Source organism: Sander lucioperca, chromosome 11 (assembly GCF_008315115.2).
Source record: "Sander lucioperca isolate FBNREF2018 chromosome 11, SLUC_FBN_1.2, whole genome shotgun sequence".
NCBI lineage: Eukaryota > Metazoa > Chordata > Actinopteri > Perciformes > Percidae > Sander > Sander lucioperca.
In genome coordinates, this window is record NC_050183.1 from 26,412,475 (window position 1) to 26,427,210 (window position 14,736).

Here is a 14,736-nt window from a genome sequence, read left to right on the forward strand (position 1 = left end):
AATGTTTATGTCCCGTTCATGACAGTGTCATGTCACTCTTATGTACATACCTTCAAGTAAAGTGTAACCCTTGGTTGTTTATGCCATCTTCCTCTCTGGGTGACATTTTCTGCCACACTATATTTAAATCACATAATAAGCGGGCCTACTTTACGTAAGATTTACAATTTCCCAGTGTGAGGAAGAACACTTAAAAAAAGTTTTTTGAGATTTGATTTAAATTGAGATTTTATTTATGGCATTGATATAGTTCCTTCAGTTAATCCTCTGTTTCACATAGGAGCAGTCTTTTGAAGAGACGGAGACGTAAACCAGTAGAATACCTCTGCGTCCAGGTGGAGCCACACCTATGTTGGAGTATCTGTATAGGTACAGTGCCCCAGAGAACTAGATAAACAGCTTAAAACACTTTGCGTGCACCTCCTTTACAATCACATATTGGAGATGTTGGTTGATCCCAGTGCTTCATATTTACTGATTGTAGTTTCAGGTGCCGGTAGTGAACAAAACATGGATCAAGTCGAAGAAAGGCCAGTAATCACCTCTACAGATTGTCCCACACACGTTAACGCTTCCTCAGTGATTATAGCCATTACGTACGGACCAGTATGGACCTCGCTGCCTCCTATCGTTTCTCAAAATCAATGCTTCATCATCGGGTACAAAATAAATCGGTCACTACCATACTACTGTCATTTATCCTACTACAACTCTCCAGTACAAGTCACTACCTTTGCCATAAGCAGCTGTGTTGTAGCTACAGCGACACCTGGACACGGCAATGGAATTCAAGCCTACGTTTCACCTGTTTATTTAGTGCTATCTATTTATTTAGCGTCATTTGGTTTCCTTTTTAAGCTATAGTACTGTAGAAACAAAGGGCGCCAGAGGTCACCATAAGCAGAGGACTGGAATGGAGGAATGGAAATATATTTTTTAACGTGAACAGACTGAAGCTGTCAATATTTGACAGGCTGTGCCCAGCTGTGAAATACTTCTGTTTGTCATACAGGTCGGTTGAAATGTCTAGAAATCTGAAACACTCAATAAAAATGTTTCGTGTGTTGTCTGATTTCTGGACCAAATGATTTGTGCTTGTGGTTTACTGAGCAGACCCATCTAGGAGAACAAGTAAATCAAGGTAGCAGCAGAGTTTTCAATACAATTTTATTTTCAAATTGAAGGGGAGCAAACGATTGATATGTTTGCCTTCAAAAGGTCATGTTTTAATTTATGACTGGTTTGGCTCAAGAAATAAATGCAAGGCAGCAGGCTTTTAGCATTAATTTGTGAATTTAAATGCAGTGAGAGATTGTATATTGAGAAGAGCTCATTTCACATAATTTGAGAATGTAATGTCTGATCTAACTTTATTGACATCGAAGACCTTCAAACCAGTGTAAAAATGGTGTTTAACCTAAAACTGACCAGCAGGTGGCAGTAGTGGATGTAAAGAATGGTGAATGGACCCTACATCCTTGTGTCTCAGCATCAGAATATAAACTGCCGAACATTTCATGGGGAGATCTACAGTGTAGTATAATGTGGTATGGATACTGAAAGACACTTGTATTAGGAACTATATCAACAATTTGGTACCACTTTCTAATAAGGCCATCTTTTAAAAAGGTGTACGTTGAAACTTATAAAGGGTGATTTATTGGAAAGTGGTACAAACAACATCTGTAACAATACCCAGTCGTACTATCTGGGCTGAAACGTTTTCATTTTGCTGGTCAGGTCGCACCTCAACGGCTGATGTCAGAGCAGGCGCTTCGTTATCCTGCTCTGACATCACTGATTCAGGTGTGGCCGTTGAGTACTGCAGCAGTGAATTTCACGAGCCAAACGACACCGCACAAATATGAACTGAAAACGGAGAGAGACTACTGATAGACATTGAGAGATTCTAGTGTGTACATCAGAACTACACAACATTTAACACAATGTCCTTTCAGTCAGGGCTCCCCTCTCTTTGGATAACAAAACATTTTCCCTCGTGGTTTTTTTTGTGACTTGGCATTGACTAATAACTTTTAAAAAAGCTTGTGTCAATTTCAGCTATTCCCAGCGTGAAGGAAAACGACTTGACTGGCTGGTAAAGACTCCAAACAACCTTTTATATTAGATACAAAGTCTTTGCATAACCATCAACTCAACAGTTTTTGTGTGTATGTCACAGTTCGTTTAGATCCTTCACGTCCCTCGATGTTTGCACATTTAAAAGCAGTGCCGTTACCGTTTGATATTGTGTATCTATACAAGCTCAATGAGGTCTATTCCGGTAATAGAAAAATAATTTAGTTCTCTTATTTACTGCATGTCCTAGCACACATTGTGCAAAGTCTCTCACAGCCACACGTCTCATGCAAAAATACTTGTCAGTGACATTTAATTACATTCTTGTAGGTATATTGCACCACTTGTGTTACACTCCCGAGTGCTGTTTGCAGTAGCACAGGACAAAGAACAGTTGTATTTCAATTTAAATTTATGCTTTGCAGCACCACAACTGATTTGAAAGAAGAGAGGAGCGCTGTGTAAGTACCAGACTTTGAGGTCTACAGTCTACATATACTCTAACTAGATGCAGGCATAATAGAAGCACATAACACAGTGGAGAAAGCAGGTATTAGGGACTGTATGAACATTATTAGTAGGGTCAGAAAAGGAGGAGGGTTATGTCTTATTTCTCTGTTGCTGAAGGAAAGGCCATTTTTTACATGGCCCGGATTTCTTTATCATTTTTATCATTTTCTTGCAGGATTTACTGTATTAAAAAATTAATAATTACATCAAAATAGTAAAGTGAAAACATGCCTTGTGGCAGTGCCATGGATCGTAAAGCTGTTTTCTGCCATAAAGAGGACAACAATCGTCTCAGTAACAGGACTGGGTTTTCTAGTTGCTAGTAGGATCAATATGTCAGTTTTGAGTAACAGTGGATCTGAATTATTATCCTTAGTTGGGATTGAACATATCTGAAGAGCGCAATCTTTTTGTTACTAGCCTACAATCGCCTTCACTTTGTTCCACGTTACAAGATTTTACTTATGATAGTTAAATGTGTCCTATAGATATGATATAATGCATTTAGCACAACCCAACCTGTGCTAGCACAAGAGGGGGTATTGCGCCACTAATGGGTGAAGCTAAAATATGAGCGAGCTGACAGTTGTAATAACTATTCATTTAGTAACTTGTGGTTCAGAATAGAGAGCAGCTGAAAACTGCTAAACAACTTGTGTAATATGGGCTACGTTAACATTAACATTTGAAGCTTGAAACCAGGTTTGAGTTACGAGTAGGGTTTCTGTTTTCAGAGGAGTCCAAACCAAATATAATAACCTTGGAGGTCTTACTTTTTCAAAAAGTAAAACTTAAGATTCAGCCCCCTCCCCCATCCCAATTATTTTTGTACAGTCCCTTAGATGTCTTAAATGCAAGTTGAAAAATGAATAACAGATGGGTGAATGAAGTGGCCATACTCCCAACGCGATGCAACACTGACACTGGATATAAAATGTGACCGACTATGATGTGGTCTGACAACAGCTCCAGAGGGAACTACACACTCCACACGGACCTGTCTCATGAAATGACCAGTTAGATATGAAATAACAACTTTAACCAACAAAGGCAACATGACAACCACTTTAAAAAAGACCATACATAAGACCTTACATAAATATGAGGCAAGCCAAATGTACTCTGAAATGAGTGATTAGTACTTTAGATACACAATAGGAGCAATAATCTAATAAAATGACAATCCCACTTACTGAACATTGGAGTTAAACTGAAGCATCATAATGCCATGGCATTAATACAGGTTAAAATATATATTTTTTGACATGTTCAAGCACACAAACTATGCTTCAAACATTAGGAGATGCATGCTGTAAGACAGACAACGTGGACCAACGGTTAAAGAATGACTACAGTACATGGGGGGGCCGGGGGGGGAGGTCTGCATCTGTGGCGAGATTGTAATCCCTCTTTATGTCATCATGAGTTTGACAACAGTGCCTCACATTCAGCAGACATGATGCTGGTCCCCATTTTCAAATGGTACATAGATTAGGTAGGTGTGTTTAGAATAGATTCTGCTCGGATTGCTAAACAGCGAAGCACCTTTTTACCCTTTTTGCAGATAATGAAAAAAAATACAAGGACAATATTAGACTTAGATTTGTTAGGCAGACACATACATGACTCCTGTATGTCAGTGTTGGGTTAACAGCTTTGTTTCCGCTGCCGCCATGTGACCCAAAAAAAGAAATCACTGCAGGTTTAAAGGTCCCATGGCATGAAAATTTCACTTTATGAGGGTTTTTAACATTAATATGAGTTCCCCCTGCCTGCCTATGGTCCCCCAGTGGCTAGAAATGGTGATAGGTGTAAACTGAGCCCTGGGTATCCTGCTCTGTCTTTGAGAAAATGAAAGCTCAGATGGGCCGATCTGGAATCTTCCCTTTATGACGTCATAAGGAGAAAGGTTACCTCCCCTTTCTTTGCTTTTCCTGCCCAGAGAATTTGGCCCACCCATGAGAAAGAGAGAGACATCATGGCTTGAAAACAAGTGAAGCATGGCAGTTGGTCAAGGCCACACCCCCACTCTCCACCTTGCCCCCCCCCTCTCTCCTCCTCAATAGCATTTAAAGCTACAGACACAGAAATGGCACATCCTAAGGAAAGCTCATTGTAGGACTGGCTCTAGTGGCTGGAATTCTGCACCAAGGCTGATTTTCGGGAAAGAGACTTCAGATACAGTATTAGGAGACCACTAAGGCCTATATAAAAGAGACTTCAGATACAGTATTAGGGGACCACTAAGGCCTATATAAAAGAGACTTCAGATACAGTATTAGGGGACCACTAAGGTCTATATAAAAGAGACTTCAGATACAGTATTAGGGGACCACTAAGGCCTATATAAAAGAGACTTCAGATACAGTATTAGGAGACCACTAAGGCCTATATAAAGAGACTTCAGATACAGTATTAGGAGACCACTAAGGCCTATATAAAAGCATCCAAAAAGCAGCATGTCATGGGACCTTTAAGTGAGGGAGTGAGTGAACATGCAGAGCATTGCAATAAGTTGAACTGGCTGTAGTTGAATCAAAGCCCGGAAGCAAAGTTCTCAAGAGACAAACTTCATCCCAACGACTTAACACTGGTTAGTAGCTACAAGACTGAGGTTTCAGATATAAGGAGCCTAAATGAGGTCTCTGTGGGGGGGACTGGGGAGAGCCAAGAGCTAGTTAAGCTGGTTTGGGACTCTTGCAGCTCACACAGGAGTGACTGGAAGTCTCCCAGAAAGAACTACAGGATGTTTGGGGAGAGTACGCCTGGGCTGCAGTCCTTCCCCTGCTGACCCAGATAAGTGGCTAAAGACTGGATGGATGGTCAGACTGCCAATGAGGACATTCATTTGCCCCACGCTGACACAAATCATGCTCAAGCTTAGTCTGAGAACATTAGCCACCCGTTAACATGTCTGATTTAACTTTTTTTTTTAAATGTCTCTATATATATATATATACTGTATATGTTAAGGGATAAATATATCTATATATTGAATAAAGCCTCTTCAGGAAACATACAGACATTATGGATAGCTCTGAAATGGAGACATCTCAGCAGAAGTGCTAACATTAAGAAATAAGAATATGAAAGATTATCTTGGCAAATTATAATATTGCATACATTTAGCTTCACCTTGGCAGTCTTTAGTTCATTCACAATATTTGACTCGAGTTGAATTCAAGTCTTTAGTGTGCAGACTTTACGCACATCTTAAAAAGCTTAAAAATACTTTAAAACATGTCATTTTGACAGTTTTATGAAATTCTGTGAAAATATGGGTCAAGGATTAAACAAACTGTGACACAACAAGCAGCATCGGCATGGTCTGCTATGCAGACACACTAGCCCATCCCCTAGGAGAAAGGAAGTCTGTGAAAATATCAGCCTCTGAGCATTTTAAGAGCTTTTCTTCATAGCGTACTAGAAAAAAAAAGAAAAGTATATTCAACGCCGCAAATAACAGACTAGGCATTTCATTTCATGCATCATATAAAATATTAGTTCCTTCTTTTTCATTATATTTACATAATATATTACACATGATGTTCTGTACAGTAAAAGTTCAATCCAGACCACATTCTTAAAAATATTTTCTGACCCATAATTATTTTTACATGAAAAACAACAGATAGGAGAAAACATCCAAAACAAACAAGCCTCTGGCTGTTCTGCAGGATGTCCTCGGAGCTTGACAGAAGCTTTGCTGCATTGACTCAATTAACCAGAGATCTGCATAAAATAATCCTGTGAGGGGGGCTGGAGCACACACACACACACACACACACACACACTTAACACACAGGAGAGGGCCAGAGGTGTGAGTCCATTACAGGGATTGTGGCTCCCTGTTGTCTCGGAGAAAAGGCCTTCGTCCCAGAGCCAGAGCCACAGCGAGCTCAGTCCTGTTCTCTGCAGCACTCTGGGCTCTGGAGTTAAGTGCAAACAGCAAAAGATCCTTGTGAGGGGAGGGAAGCCACAGCCTGCCCATCCAATCACTTTTCAGTCTCTGAGGCATGGTCTCAGTGCTGCACTTATAGCAGGACTCGTCTTTAGACCGCCGTCACAAAGCCACCCACACTTGGGTCTGGCTCACTCCACTATGGATTTGGCTTTAGCCGGCTACTGTGGCTGCGTGGCAGAGCGATCAGACAAACTGTCCGCCCTGTGAGGGGCCAGTTGCTGTTGCTGCTGTTGTTGAAGTTGCTGTTTCTGCTGCTGTTGTTGATGTTGATGATGATGATGCTGTTGTTGTAACTGTTGTTGCTGTTGTAACTGTTGCTGCTGCTGTTGGGTTGTGGCAGCAAAGGTACCCTGCTGCTGCAAAGGGAACGCTGCCTGCAGGATCAACTGGGTGGACTGGTTTCCGTGAAGTAGCCGAGAAGCCTTGAGTGTGAAAAAAAATGATTAGCTAGATCTTAGGATGGAAATTAACCTGTTGAGCCATGAAGAATGCATCAAGATTCAACTTAAACACTGCACAAGGCAACTTTGGGGTTTTGAGATTTGAAATGACGGCCTTTTTGATTCACTTTCTGGAGGGTTTTGCAATGAGAACCACCTTTTCACAGCCACTGAGCGGCAGAACTCACTCACTGTGGCTGCTAAGAATGAAGGGAACTGTGGTGCTGAGAGGCAAACAAACACATATCTTGATAAAGTGAGGGCATTTGAATTGATACCAATCCATCCATTAGAGCTAGACCAATGAATCATCTGGGCCGATTCATCAGCTGGTATGAGCTCATTGCAGATATATCAGTATGACACACAGACCTACACCCAGCCACTGAACACTGGGACACTCGGACTGACACTGCCTCTCTGGCTGCTGGCTCTCACCAACTACACATTCACTTAAATACTGCACCATATACAATCTCACACACCCAGCCACTTATACTACAGTGCTTACTGTTCATACTAACCTATAAGGGTATTTATATTTATACCCGTCTATATTGCACATACTGGATCTATAGTTTATACCCCTACTTATATCATACCATAGCTTTTATTCTGTATATGTTTACTATTAGCACACCTTGTACCAATGGTACGTGTCCATATAAGCGTTTTTTGATGGCAGGGATCGCCCCGCTTCCCAGCATTGGATGCTTGGTGGGCTTGCCACCAGCAGTTATCAGTTTCTCTTCAACGACCACTGACGCCCTCCTACAACCCCGACGGCTGCACCTGATTGGACGAACGCTTCACGTGGGGCTGTCTGCTCCCGGATTTCAAAACAGACCAACATTGCAACATTGAATATAGTTAAGCGAAATGTGTTTCTGAAAACATTTTATGCGAGAAATAAGCCCTGCAGTTGCTGAATCTGTCTTCATTTTAGATAGACAAACCGTCAGTTTAAAAGATTTTCGTGACTTTTCGAGAGACAGCAGGTCGACCTGAATGCCCTTGATTTGCATAAAAAAAGTCTGGACTTCATAACTTTAAGCAAATAAGGAGCCCCGCTTCCCAAAAGTCGCCACGACACTACCAGAATGCATTGCCCGGCTGCTTATATAGACAATGAATGGGAAGCGTGGAAATGACGCTTGCCAGTATACACGTACCATTACAGTACACTTTCTGCACTATTTTTATACTTACCTGCACTGCTTACTATGTTCAACTGTATATATCTTACCTTATCCATACCAAAAGTGAATGCACAATGCGGATGCTGATTGGTGTTAGAGTCGTGATTGCCATTCAGTGGGGAGTGGCAGTGGTGTCTTCCATGTACAGTGACATCACATGCATATCCCTCCATTTGATCGAATTAAATTTGGATATGATAGTGTGTTTTTGCTATGAGCACATGGATAAATAAATTGAAACTTAAAAACAAATTTTAAAAGGTCACTTTAACAGCAGGCTACATATACTGAGCTTACACATACAGAATACACAGTTGCTCAATAAATGTCATTTGGAACCATATTAGTGTAAAGTTACCTAGTTACCTAAATGACCATTTCCACCTGAGTGTTACCTGTAGGAACTGTGTTTGCTGCTGGGCCAGTGGAGCCTGCCCTGGCTGCATGGCTATGACCTGTAATTGCTGCTGTACCTGCTGCTCCTGCGGCTGCTGCTGCTGCTGCTGCGGTGGCTGCTGGGAAATGCTGATGGTCTGGGTCTGGCCCTGCTGAGGAGCGAAGGCCGTCACAACTTGGCCCATAAACATGGTTGTGGGGACCATGACTGCACCGCATGCCATCTGTCCTGTCACTAGCTTGGTAAGCAGCTGAGGACTGGCAGGGAACCTGTCAGACAGGAAGTGGGCAAACGTCAGGTAGAGGTCACTGAATCTCTGTTGCACAAATGGATTTGCGTTGTAGAAACACAAATTAAAAAGTGGTGGGCAGCATGATAGTGCAATAAATGAACTTACAGAACACGCCGACTTATTGGGACTTTAGCTTATTCACCGTATCCCCCAGAGTTAGATAACTCCATACATACTCTTCTCATCTCCGTGCGTGTTGTAACTCTGTCTGACGCACCCACCGCTAGCCTAGCTTAGCACAGATCCCGGAGGTAACTGGCTCCATCTAGCCTACTGCTCCCAATAAATGACAGAATAACGCCAACATTTTCCTATTTACAAATAACAAGGTCACATGAGACACAGCCGTCTTATAACTGTATACATACTGGGAACTATATTCTCTAAAGGCAAAGAACTGCTACTAGGGCGGAGTGATATTACTCCAACTCTGAGCGAACTCCAGGCGATCACTACGGGGCTTCTCAGGTGCTGCGAGCAAATCACTCCGCCCAAGTAATAGAAGTAGCAGTGCTTCGCCTTAGAAGATGGCTGTGTCTCATGTGACCTTGTTATTTGTACATGCTGTGACTATCACATGCCATGGGACCTATAACTAAATCACAACATGTAAATAGGAACATGTTGGTGTTATTTTGTCACTTATTGGGAGCAGTAGGCTAGATGGAGCCAGTTACCTCCAGGATCTGTGCTAAGCTAGGCTAGCGGTGGGTGCGTCAAACAGAGTTATGACACACACGGAGATGAGAAGGGTATGTATGGACTTATCTAACTCTGGGGGATATGGGGAATAAGACAAAGTCCCAATAAGTCGGTGTGTTCCTTTAATAACAAATTAAAATTGTGTGAAGATATAAAATATAACACTGACAACTAAATGAGAATAGTTTTGATATGAGGATGCATACCTTATCTGAGCTGAACGATCCTGTGCAAATGTAGCCACAGCAGCAGCGTTTGGTCCAGTATTCTGAGCCAGGGTAGTGGCAATCTGGACCATGTTAGCAGGGCTTTGCTGAGGGATCATCATTGTGTTGTAGAGAGACGTGGGCAGTGGATTCTGTTGAGGCTGTAGAGTGAGGGACGGCCGCTGAGACTGAAATACACAGAACCAGAGTAAGTGACAATGTGGCTGTGTTGGATGTATTTAATGAACAGCACGGGGAAAAGGAGAACTACTTGGTTTGTCAGACCTGTGAGAGTGCTGTGCTCTGTTCCCGCAAGAGAGTTTGTTGCTGGGGATGGGTCTGGACAGCATGTTGTTGCTGTATGCCATTCTGTAGAGTCCCTGCAGACACCACCTGGCCCTGCATGCTGAGTGTTCCCCCTTGCTGCAAGGCGTTCCCCTGGGCCGTCTGAACAGAGCTGAGATTCAGTCCTCCGGCTCCTTTCGACAAGAACATCTGAAACATAGAGCACAGATTATAACTATGACAGCAAAACATCAACCCAAACAGTAAATAAATACAACAATAAAAAAAACACAGGCTGCATGATTGCCACACACTCCTGAGCAGCTCTTGCATCTCACCTGAAGGCTCTGTCCCTGAAGGCTCTGTCCCTGCAGGCTCTGTCCCTGCAGGCTCTGTCCCTGCACTCTGTGCAGCTCGTCCTGGATCTGCCGCAGCTCATCCTGCTGCCGTTGGATGTTGGCCTCGATCATCCTGGTCCTATGCTCCAGCTGCTCTTTCAGGTTATGCATGACTTCTAGCTGGCTGGAGAACTGCACCATTGACTGTCAAAGAACAATGACATGGGGACACAGTGGGAAGTGAAATGGCAGCTGTTGAGGTAGTTCATATGTGGCGTAGCATCAGAGGAGCCATTCATTCTCAAGAGTGATTCAGTGGCACGTGCGAGGTCTAATGCTGACTAAAATCCAACTGAAACCGTGGTCTAGGTATAACTGGGGGTAGCCTGCCTTCAATAAATGCCTCAGTGTAGGAAACTAAAACCTTGACTGGCACACATGATCTTATTAGGCAGAGGAGAAAAGCTTTATCTTCCTGCCACCTGCAAACATCCGACTTGTGTATATACAGTTGTGTTCAGAATAATAGCAGTGTGTTTAAAAAAGTGAATAATGCTCAAAATCCTTAGAATAGCTTTTAATTCCATAATATCAATGCATTGGGAACACTGCACATTCAATTCCAAATCAAAACATGACCAAAATTGATCAAGTTTGTGTTATACCTTTACAGAAAATGAAGAAAAAGGAATATTAGGCTGTTCAAAAAAATAGCAGTATTTGCATTTTTCTTTACAAACTCAAACATTTACTGTATAAACTGAAAAATGTCTCAAGGGTTTGCTTTACTTTGAATCACTGCACTAATATTTAGTTGCATAACCATTATTTCTGAGAACTGCTTCACATCTGTGTTGCATGGAGTCAACCAACTTCTGGCACCTGTGAACAGGTATTCCAGCCCAGGACCATTGAACTACATTCCACAATTCCTCTGCATTACTGGGTTTTGCCTCAGAAACAGCATTTTTGATGTCACCCCACAAGTTTTCTATGGGATGGAGGTCTGGGGATTGGGCTGGCCACTCCATAACATCAATCTTCTTCATCTGGAACCAAGACTTTGCTCTCTTACTGGTGTGTTTTGGGTCATTGTCTTGTTGAAAGACCCATTTCAAAGGCATTTCCTCTTCAGCATAAGGCAACATGACCTCTCCAAGTATTTTGATGTATTGAAACTGCTCCATGATCCCTGGTATGCGATAAATAGGCCCAACACCACAGTATGAGAAACATCCCCATACATGATTTTTGCACCACCATGCTTTACTGTCTTCACAGTGTACTATGGCTTGAATTCAGTGCATGGGGGTCGTCGGACAAACTGTCTGCGGCCCCTAGACCCAAAAAGAACAATTTTGCTGTCATCAGTCCAATGTTGCGCCATTTCTCCTTTGGCCAGTCAATGTGTCCTTTGGCAAATTTCAACCTATTCAGTACATGTCTTTTTTTCAGCAATGGGACTTTGCGGGGGCTTCTAGCTGATAGCTTAGCTTCACATAGCCTTCTTCTGATCGTAACCATACTCACAGGTAACTTTAAGTCTTCTTTGATTTTCCTGGAGCTGATCATTGGTTGAGTCTTTGCCATTTTGGCTATTCTTCGATCCATTCGAATGGTAGTTGACCATTTTTTCCCACGTCGTTCAGGCTTTGGATGCCATTTCAAGGCATTTGAAATCATTTTGGCTGAGCAGCCTATAATTTTCTGCACTTCTTTATATGTTTTCCCCTCTCCAATCAACTTTTTAAACAAAGTCCGCTGTTCCTTAGAGCAATGTCTGGAACGACCCATTTTGCTGAGTATTTCAGTGTGAAATGCACTATAACCAGCATGCACAACATTTGCTTCCTTCCTTCCTTAAATATGGGTCATAACTGACACCTGTTTCTTCACAGAATCAATCACCTCACTAATTGAACACAACACTGCTATTATTTTGAACATGCCCCTTTCAATTACAGATTCAAGTACACAGAATGAGCAGCATGCATGTCATGACTGTTGGGTCTGTTGGTTTTCTATGACTCTACAACACTTACTAGTAAATTATTTACCATGTAGAAATATCACTTCTACCAAAAAATTTGATTTATGAGGTTAGTGATGTTGGACTGCTATTATTTTGAACACAACTGTACATACATAAATATATATTTACATTTAGGTTGCATCTATGAGCTAGTTCCAGAGCACTATAAATGTACGTTCAAATTGTAAATGTTTGCTAATAGTGCTGTGATCATAATACTGTTTGGTTTGTGCTCAACAAAAGATTAAACCATAAAATAAACTGTACATATTCCGTATGCTAGTTTTTCTATTTGGGGATACATAAAATAATCTATTAGAAGCTGAATTTATCAGAAGAATTTATGAATGAATTGTTCACATTCTTTTAATGCATGTCCCTATTTATCAGAGGAGCTCAAGAGACGATTCCACTTGTAAAACTATTTTTCATTTTTTTGCGGTTTTGTTTTATGAGTCAAACCATGGCATACGATGGGAAATTACATTACAATGATATGTAAGAACACATCCAATCACACATCATGAGGATCCACTTACAGAATCAGCGAGCTCTAAGGTGCACGAAAAGTTGGCTGTCTGGCAAACATAAATTAGGCTTTAAAACAAATGAGATAAATATCTTACTTGGTCGCTGGTCTGTTGTTGTTGTTGTTGTTGTTGTTGTTGTTGTTGTTGTTGTTGTTGTTGTTGTTGTTGTTGTTGTTGTTGTTGTTGTTGTTGTTGTTGTTGTTGTTGTTGTGAAACCATGGATGGTGCCATGTTCTGTATTGTATTTTGGGAGCTCATTGACTGCTGAGAATTAATACAGAACAACATTAGTAACAACATTAAAGGAGAAATCCAGCGCAAATTGAACCTAGGGGTTAATAACACATGTGTACCGAGTCGACCGTTCTCTGGGATATGTTTTCATGCTAATCGAATGTGACCAGTTTTATCGCGAACACTAGTTGTCGGGGCACTGGTAAAGTAAAAAGAAATCGCTATTTCTATACCACTAACAAGGCTCAAAATAGCACCACACTTCCGATCTTTGGTGTTTTTTGCCCCCAACGTCTCCTCCCAGGCAGCGCGGCAATGGTTATGTTTAGGGTTACGGTTAGGGTTAGCTAACTACACCATCGAGCCATACTTCCACGGTAGCATAATGAGGGTCCCTACATGTAAACCGAAGCATTGAGAACTTTGTACAGATAGTTTATTAAAAAGATAGTTTAGAAAGACAGTACCGTTCATGTATACAGGCAGGCGCCATCTTGGGAAAACAGTCACGACCAGTCGAATGGCGAACGCCGTGCAGCGTGAGCTGAACGGTCACTTGAAATCTCCCATGGTCCGTGGTTTCCCAATGGGTCGATAGGAATTACGTTTGTGAAATGTAATTACATGGTAATGCATGAATTATATCTGTTTATTAAAATATATGGCACGGCGTTCGACTGGTCATGACTGTTTTCCCAAGATGGCGCCTGCCTGTATAGTCAACGGTACGGTCTTTCTAAACTATCTTTTTAATAAACTGTCTGTACACAGACAAAGTTCTCAATGCTTCGGTTTACATGTAGGGACTCTCATGATGCTACCGTGGAAGTGTGGTGATATTTTGAGCCTTGTTAGTGGTATAGAAATAGAGATTTCTTTTTACTTTACCAGTGCCCCGACGACTAGCTTTATAAACTAATTAGCGGTTTGCGATAAAACTGGTCACATTCGATTAGCATGAAAACATATCCCAGAGAACGGTCGACTCGGTACATGTGTTATTAACCCCTAGGTTCATTTTGCGCCAGATTTCTCCTTTAACAAACAGAAAAGGATGAAGAGCAGGTCAGAGTACAGCCAGTCTAATCTCTTTATCCCTTATTAAAGCCCTTTTCCACCTGACTCTGTTCTTGTCCCTTCACTGACCTGGCTGCTGACAGATGATCTTCGTTGTGATGTCATCTCCACAGCAGAGACAGACTGCCGACCTGGTGTACTCCTGTCTCCCTGAAGCTTCATCTGTGACGCTGAGAGGGAAATATAAACATGATAAGAACATTTTTAAAAAGAAGACCACCTAATATAAAAAATAGTGTCGGTGATAGAGATTGTTGAGGGTGCTTACAAGCTGGGTCAGACACAGCTGTGTGCGAGGATTTGCGTGAGCTGCGAGACGAGGCCGAGGGTGTCCGGCTGTGGTTGAAGCGCTCTAGAGCCTCCTTCAGGCTGGACGTGTTGAGCTGGGACTCGGAGCCTGAATCCTGGGACTGCTGTGAGGCGAGGGAGAAAGTCAGCTCTGAGCCGCCAT

The 14,736-nt window shown here is 42.0% G+C and overlaps 1 protein-coding gene across 6 annotated transcripts in view; it reads right to left on the reverse strand.

Moving 5' to 3' along the window:
- Nucleotides 1-5,513: 5,513 nt before the first annotated feature.
- Nucleotides 5,514-14,736, reverse strand: part of clocka (clock circadian regulator a) — a 35,079-nt gene continuing 25,856 nt past the window's right edge. For 3 of the 6 annotated variants that reach the window (XM_031311583.2, XM_036007587.1, XM_036007586.1), the window contains 8 exons: nt 14,554-14,698; nt 14,355-14,455; nt 13,071-13,238; nt 10,413-10,616; nt 10,075-10,284; nt 9,790-9,977; nt 8,588-8,858; nt 6,712-6,975 (listed from right to left, as the gene is read on the reverse strand). In XM_031311583.2, coding sequence (XP_031167443.2) covers nt 6,712-6,975; nt 8,588-8,858; nt 9,790-9,977; nt 10,075-10,284; nt 10,413-10,616; nt 13,071-13,238; nt 14,355-14,455; nt 14,554-14,698 — 1,551 coding nt within the window. Of the gene's footprint in view, nt 6,976-8,587; nt 8,859-9,789; nt 9,978-10,074; nt 10,285-10,412; nt 10,617-13,070; nt 13,239-14,354; nt 14,456-14,553; nt 14,699-14,736 lie in introns of all 6 variants that reach the window. The other 3 variants (XM_031311585.2, XM_031311582.2, XM_036007588.1) reach the window with 3 other exon arrangements.